Genomic DNA, 8205 nt, shown 5'->3' on the forward strand with positions numbered 1-8205 from the left:
CAGGGGCATAGATTGGCACTGGTATACATAATGGCACAGGGGCATAGACTGGCACACAGGGGCATATATTGGCACTGGTATACAGAATGGCACAGGGGCATAGACTGGCACAGGTATACAGAATAGCACAGGGGCATAGCCTGGAACAGTGACGTAGATTAGTAAGGGGATATAGACTGGCACAGGGTCAGCCAGTAGCACAGGGAGCCAGGCTGGCCCAGACACCTACCTCCCTGGTGAAGAGGATGGCCGCATCGTAGTGCTGCTCGTGCTCATCATCCAGCTGGTTGTGCTGATGTTGCCATTTGCAGAAGTTCTTGAGAGTTGTGGCCGCATTCTTGCTGACCTCTGGCCCCTTCTCCTTGTCAGTGACCATCACCACCTTGACTACTGCCAAGCGGATGTGGTTTTCAATACTGGGATGACTGTAAAGCCGGGAAGCAATGGAAGCCAAGGTCAACAAATAGTGGTGGAGGTCCTTCCCATACTTCTTGGACATGGACTCATCTGCTACCAGGAGGAGCTCCACATGTCTGGACTTGGATATCGATCTCCTCTGGCGTCTCTTCAGTGCGGTTCCCTGCTGCAATAAAAGGGTTTCCTTGAGGTTGGGGTCTGCAGCAGAAGAGGAAAGGCTTTGGTTGGCTTTGGGTGGGCTCCCCCACTTATGGTGGTCCTCCCTGTGATGCCTCCTGGAGCCATTCCCATGCTTATGGAGGTGATTCCCAAAACCTCTGGTCTCACAGCTGGCTCTGCTGGGCACAGTCTCAAAACTGAAGCGATCCTTGATAAAGACATGCAGGACCCTCTCAGAGCCATCCCTGTACACCTGCCCTAGCCCAGCCTTACCCTTTATCAGAGGCTTGATGGTATAATGGGCATGCTTGACTGCAAAATAGCCATCCAGTCCCCCACAGAGGTTGAACACTGCCAAGGATTGTGGGCTGGAGTCTACAGTGCCCCTGTAGAAGCAATGCCTATGCAAGCGATGCTGAGGATGCAGACGTCCCAGGTACTTGGTGCTGAAGTGAGGAGAAAGCAGCATGTCGTCCCTCTCCAAGTCCAAAATAAACTTCTTGCCATCTGCATAGAGGATATAGCCCACTTTCCCTCCTCCAGCATAGATCTGGTCAATGTTCTGCACTATCCCACTCCTCCTCTGGGGCTCAGATGATGGGTGATGTTTGGAAGAAGAAGAAGAAGAAGCAGGTGAATCTCCATGCTTGGAGTCTACAGTCCTATCAGAAATAGCAGCAGCAAACATGAACAGTAAGATCAGCATCATTGTTCTCCCTTGGAAATTGGAAAGAGAGAGAGGAAAAGAAGAAGGAAAAAAAAAAAAAAAGAAAAGTAGCCTGGGATGAATCAGCCAGCAGTGAAATGTCAACAGGAGCAGAGACTGGGCTAAACTTTCTTGGAGCAGCAGCTGAGGTGACTTATTTCCTCTTCTCCATCAGAAGAAGCTGGATACCAGGGACACTATCCCCCCTCCAAAGCACAGGGACAACAGCAGCAGCTGTCAGGGCAGGATGAGTTAACCCCCTGAGAACCACAACCTGCCTGAATCCTCTGGATTGTGGAATCTTTGCGCAAAGGAGCTGTCCTCTTGGAGTCATCCACAGCAAGTGTTTGCACTCACTCTCCTCCTTCCTCAGCCTTGTGGATGTGAACAAGAAGAGAAGAGAGAGAGAGAGGGAGAGATGTGAAGATGAGGAGGAGGAACAATGAATTTATACTGGAATGCTTTTAAATGTAGTCACTGCCTTAAAGGGAGTGCACCCCTCCCTCCCACTGCCTCCAGTAATCACATGCAGGAAAGTGTTGCACTCTCTGGATGGCTTTTCTTTCATTCTTCACTGCTTCTAAGCTGCTGCTGCTGCTGCTGCCGGATCTGCTATTTCCCAACTGTCCTGACTAACAGCTGACTTCATCTCATCCACAAGGTTTTATTGCATTTTAATGTCTTGTCCTGGAAGGATAAAATAATATTACTAACCCTGCCATGATGCAATGATAATGATGATGCTGGATCAGGAAACAAGCTTGGAGGAATTTATTAGGAATTTGTAGACTTTTAACTAATGCAATCCAAGCAGTCAGGTGATAGATTGTCTGTCACTTAATTGTTACTATTGATGGGAAATGTTGACTTAGGAGGGTGTCAATGGCTTGGCATGCTGTGCCCCCTGGCATCCCTCATTGCAGCTGAATAAACAGCAGCCCCACCATTTGTCTTCTGTAGCCTTCATCTGTCTTTTATCTTTAAGAGCTGATGATATAACCTTAAGGTAGGTCACACAGTAAATGGATGAGCAGGGGAAAAAAGTGCTATGATAAATGAAATGGAAAGTGATCCCAGCAGATTCTATATTAACCAGTCTGGTACTGGGATGGAATTGCAGATGACAAGTGGATTAGGGATCCTGATTACTTTCAGCTTTTCAAGAGCTGAATCCACTAATATATTCTTCCAATAATTAGATAGCATGCTGAGATTCATTGCATTCTGCTATAAGGGGGAGCTGGGGTTAGGGGGTCACCTTTCTGATTTATGAGAAGAGTTGAAGGTCGTATAAAGGATGAAATGTACTGAAAACAGTATGCCTGCTCATTGGGGAACTACAGGTCCCAGAATAAGCAATTTAGACCAATTTCTCCCAACCTGTGACTTTTCAGGTGTTTCAAAACTACAATTCCCATCATGCTTAGCTTTACACGTGAAGAAGGTGAGTGTGTGTGTGTGTGTTACCATTCTGTTTTATGACAAAAGTTGAACATTTCTGATAGGATGACATGGAGCTATAGAAACACGTGTAACGTTCTCATTGGGGAACTACAAGTCCCAGAATAGGACGCCTACAGCAGTGTTCTCCCCGATTTGTGGCTCTCTAACTGCAATTCTCACTGTGGATGTGTAAGCATGATGGGAGTTGTAGTTTTGAAGACAGCTGGAGAGCCACAAGTTGGTGGACACTGAATGTGACAGCGTTTTGTAGCCCTTCAGCTGTTGCAGAACTACAACTCTTATCCTGCATGATGAGTATTGCAACAGCTGAAGAGCCAAAGGATGGGAAACGCTGATATAACTAATCTATCATGTAGTGTACTACAAGTCCCAGCATGCATTACATAGTGTAAATGTCCAATATGGGAGCTCCACAGGTCTCAAATGTTGGTAAACAGTGGATTAAATATGGTGGGGGCACAAAGACCTCCTGGCCTGGACAATTAGCAATGTGTTGGTGTCAGCCAGCTCTCCAATGGCCAACCTTGGTGAAGATTTATTTAGAATGGCGTACTCGTATACCAGTCATAAACAAAGTCCTGTTCCCATGCAGTCCGCAGGATTTACTAAGAGGTGCACCTGCTCCGGAGCAAGTGTAGACTGCTGCCATGGTTTACTTCTGTTTCCAGGTGTAAATTTAGGTGCAGGAGGAGGCGGCACCTATTCCTTTGCTTATGCCAGGGGCACACATTGATATATGTGCCCCTTTATTATTATCTTTGATATGCGGCTCCCATCCTATGCACTATACTGTATGGACTGTGTATACACTATTAGAATTCTATATCAGTAATAATTTCACTGGCTTTGAAAATAAATAAATAAATATAAATAAAAGTGTAAACGTGTGCGGGTCTCTTGTTTTTGTTAATATTCCCATTCAGATGTCTTTCAAGGGTGAGAATTCGTGGGATGGTTTCACACACGGCACTTTTTTTTTAAAAAAACATCTGTGTAGTTTGTAATGCAGCACTGTAAGCCAAAGTGCAGGGGTGGGTCAAGGAAAGAGTATGGGGCCTTTCCTAATAGTTGTTGCGCATTCTGAATCCACCACTGGCTGTACTTCAAAAACAGTGTATCCGGCCGTTAAACAATGGCTGTTGTTGCAAAGTGCAACAACGGCCGTTGTTTAACAGCACTGCTAAATTGAATAGCAGTCTATGGAACCACGGCGGTAGTGTATACATTCTGTATACCCTATGGCTGTGGGTCTCTGTGGCTGCACAAAATAACTGACAGGTCTATTTTGTGTGACCACTATTCAGTGATCAGCGGCCATACAAGATAGCCTGTACTCACAGTGTAAAGTACGGCTCCCAACCTTACTTTACGTTGTGGTCTACGGCTAATTGGAAAGCGGCACACCCAAATGTGCCCACATTCCAATTAAAATAAAGTAATGTTTATCCAATACTGCAGTACCAGCCAGGCAAACTTCTGTGACATCGGCCGTTGTTTGACCTACGGCGATGTTCATACATTGTGTGAAGGTGGCCTAAAAAAACGGTATGTGAAACCAACCATAGGATAGAATCACAGATGCACTTTTTGTGTTCTTAAGAGGTATTCCCCAATTCAGAGGGCTATGGGGAACATTCTGCTGCTGCAAATAAAAACTGGGCACTTCTCACTAATACAGTCTATGGGGTGGATTTATTTTTTTGGTGTAGAGGGGCTTTTTGCAGATAAATTTATTTGCACATGCTTGTGCAAATACATTTTCAAAACAGGTCGTTGCTTGTTGTGCCAGAGGGACGGGGAGGGTCTGGAAAGGGGGCACAATGGGGAGCAAGGGCGCTGGGTCCGCTCAATGTTTAATTTTTCTCATTGAAAAATGTTAAGGAAATCTAAGTCAGCTCTGAACTGGCATAGGTTTCACTCTGCGCACACACTGGTGCACACAGGATTTGTGTAAGGCAGTGCGCCTCTACGTGAATATGCAGAGCATCCGCACTGCAGCAACATTTTTAAGCCTGGCGCACTAAATGTCCCCCTATGTCTGTATCCATGTTCTCCAGGTAGCCTAAGGGCTGCATTCTTTAGCCACCGGTAATCAAATGCTACATGCTCAGATACGGACTAACCCGGACATGCTTTAGGTTTGCTCATCTCTAGTGCCCACCAATTGTGAAATGACTTATAAAAAATTGCAGATAGGTGGCGCTGTTGCAGAAACAGTATGTTATTTACATACATTGAGGCTTTCTCAGATGCACGAGTGATCAGCCATTATTTTTTAAAGAACCAGGTCTAGCCTGAAAGAACTGCCCAAGTGTCAGATCTGGAGGACAGCATTTGTTGTAGCCTTAGAAGCTGATTTACTTCACGCGTTCAGTGGTTAAAAACATAATAGTACAAATGGAGACCATTGCTGAAAACTTAAGGGGAAAACATTGAAAATTTGCAGTGTGATTTGCATAATACCACCTATCAGTGATCTTTTGGACAAAAGTGGGAAGTTGGCAAAAAAAAAGATTAACTGGTTTCCGAAAGTTATACAGATTTGTAAACTACTTCTATCTAAAATTCTCAAGTCTTCCAGTACTTATCAGCTGCTGCATATCCTGAAGGAAGTGGTCTGTCAGGAACTGTCCAGAGCGGCTCTGGACAGTTCCCGATGTGGACAGGGGTGGCAGCAGAGAGCACTGTGTCAGACTGGAAAGAATACACCACTTCCTGCAGAACATACAGCAGCTGATAAATACTGGAAGACTTCAGACTTTTAAATAGAGAATTTTAAATTTCTGTCACCAGTTATTTGAAAACATTTTATTCCCCCACCGGAGTACCCCTTTAGTAAATTATCTGAAGTGTTGTTGTCTGATTTTCTTTGGAGAAGCAGAGCATCCTTTAGAGCACTCCAAGTTAGGGAAGATAATTTTATTAACCTGTAGGAAGAAAGTTATTTATACTTCCTTCTTACCGCAGATCTCTTTCAGGCTTTGGTTGAAAAAAAAAAAGAACTAAATGTGTGTTTCGAGCTCTATAATATCTTTCAGCGACCAAAGTTCTCCAGCTTTCACAGAATCCAAGAAATGCACCCATGGCCTAATAGGCTTTGCAAGCCCCTAGCTTTTATGGCACTCACGTTGGGGGAGCCTCAGTCAAAATCCGATTGGGGGTGGGGGGTTCTCGGGGGTAAATTGCTGGGACCTGAAATATTTCCTAAGCTGGCTGTATACAACATCTGCCCGCTTTCGGCAGATCTCTCGGGTACTTTGGTAGTGTCCATAGATCATTGTAAGGCATCCCTCCTAGAACATACAGATATTTGTGCCTGTGATGGATATATGGTATACGGCACAGAGCATTAACATAGTCAATGTATAGAGTACACTACAGTAAATTGACTTATGTCCCCATTCTCTAAGACATCCCTGCAGCTCTGGTAATATACAGTATAAAGCATTATTCGTGCCATCACAAAGAACCAAAGCTTCTCTAATCTTTCTCCATTCAAATTCATGCAGGTAAAAAGTTGAGAGTAACAACAGTATAAAGCACTTATTCTATTTGTACTTGTTCACATCAGGCACTTTGCAGGTGGTTTCTCCTTACATTTCTCTTTTTAGATTTCCCAGAGGGGAGGAGAATGAGGTTTCCCTTTGAAGATGAATTTCCCCGATGCTGCCCTTTTGCATTGTCAGGTCACTCCCAGACGTAAATGGAGCAATTTAGATAATAGAAGTATATTAAAAAATTATACATGGAGTCTCTGGGTTCAACAAAAGGAAACCTGGCTGATCACTCTGGCCGAAGGCAGAATAAACATGAACTTCTCAACCTTGAGTTTAAAGGACCAAATGGCGACTCTTAATGTTCAGTAAATACACATCTATCATGCTAAGGTGTGTATGTAGCCAAGCAGACTACACCCATTGGATGGACAATTGTCTGGCTGAGAGGTAAGACAACAATGGATGGTGTCGTAAACAAGTGAAGATTATAAGGAGGACATATGGGGCAGGAGACCTAGCTGACCTCCACCACAATCCCTGATGGCTTTTGCAGGATCCCATCCAATCGAGAGGAGATGAAGAGGTGATCATACACGCATACATATAACTTTTAAAATCTAAATAAGTTGCTTCATACCTCCCATAGACTTCAGAGGATAGGCCCAAATCAAGGTTTGGCCACCCACTTTACCCTAATTATGTCTTTGATAAAGTATCTTTGAGGATCCAGATCCTGGAGGTGGAGCCAATCATCAAATGTATTTTCTTGCCCGTGGGCCTCCATTAGTTTTAAAGGGATAATCCCAACTCTAAACATTAACCCTTATGCACAGGGTCCAACATGCCGAACAGTAGGGGTGTAAGCGCAGGAACCTCCATAATACCAAGAACAGAAGAAAATTGTTCCCCAAATTGTCAATGAAGCTTCCATTGGTTGTGCACTCACACTGCTCTCAATTTATTTTATTCCTTCCTTCACATGATCGGGGATAACAAGCTGATCAATGAGGCAGAACACCACTGTAGAAGCCATAGCGGCGGCTCCCTGCAATGCACTGGGCCTCTGGGCTGTCATCATACTACCTAGGGATATTCCTACCATGGAAGAATAATAGGAGGACACTGTGCACAGGGTAATACAAGGTGAGAGGCCTACCATGGGGGACACAAGGGGAGATGCCTACCATAGGGCACATTAGGGAAGATGACTACCATAGGGGCACTTTCTACTGGGGGAGGAATGCCATACATATGCTATCTACTGGGTGGAGGGCTAACAAATAGGGGGATTACCTACAGTGGGATGGAGGGAAAGGAGGGGGGCCCAATCAAAAGTTTGCTATGGGACCAAGCTCTTTCAAGTTACGTCCCTGCAATGAGGGCCTGACTTCAGGGACCTCCACTGATCAGCTAGTTATCCCTACTTATCCTGTAAATATGAGATAACTTTTTGAATTGGAAATATTCCTATAAAGGGGTTGTCCATTGATACAAATATTTTCAAAAAAAATAAAAAAAGAACAGCCCGGATAAAAACAAAAATTTAAAAATAAATAATAATAATAATAATAATAATAATAATAATAATAATAATAATTATTATTATTATTATTATTATTATTATTATTAAGAAAGGTTTCTTTACTTCCAGGACTTGGATTTGTGCCATTAAAGACTTTAAAGCAAAATTAGGAGTTAATTTTAGGTTCAATTTTGTAAATAAGAAAATAATAATGAGAGCTCTATGTCAGCTTAGTATTTTTCTTTTTAAGTTGCAAATGTGGGGGCAGTGTGGAAATCCCTAACTACTATAAAGGGGTAGTGTGGGGTCCCTAATCCCTAACTACCATATGGGGGACAGAAGAGGCCTATACTATATGGGGCACAAAGGGAATTTACTATAAGGAGGCTGTATGGGAGACCTAACTACTATATGGTGACAGTGTGTGTGGGTGGGTGTGT

At 43.8% G+C, this 8205-nt stretch overlaps 1 protein-coding gene across 1 annotated transcript in view; it reads right to left on the reverse strand.

Annotated features, from left to right (window-relative positions):
- Positions 1-1702, reverse strand: part of ADAMTS5 (ADAM metallopeptidase with thrombospondin type 1 motif 5) — an 89429-nt gene extending 87727 nt beyond the window's left edge. Inside the window, exon 1 of the mRNA XM_069944361.1 lies at positions 230-1702. Within this exon, the coding sequence (XP_069800462.1) occupies positions 230-1285 (1056 nt within the window). The 5' untranslated portion in view covers positions 1286-1702. The remainder of the gene's footprint in view (positions 1-229) is intronic.
- Positions 1703-8205: the final 6503 nt, after the last annotated feature.

Source organism: Dendropsophus ebraccatus, chromosome 11 (assembly GCF_027789765.1).
Source record: "Dendropsophus ebraccatus isolate aDenEbr1 chromosome 11, aDenEbr1.pat, whole genome shotgun sequence".
NCBI classification, from domain to species: Eukaryota; Metazoa; Chordata; class Amphibia; order Anura; family Hylidae; genus Dendropsophus; species Dendropsophus ebraccatus.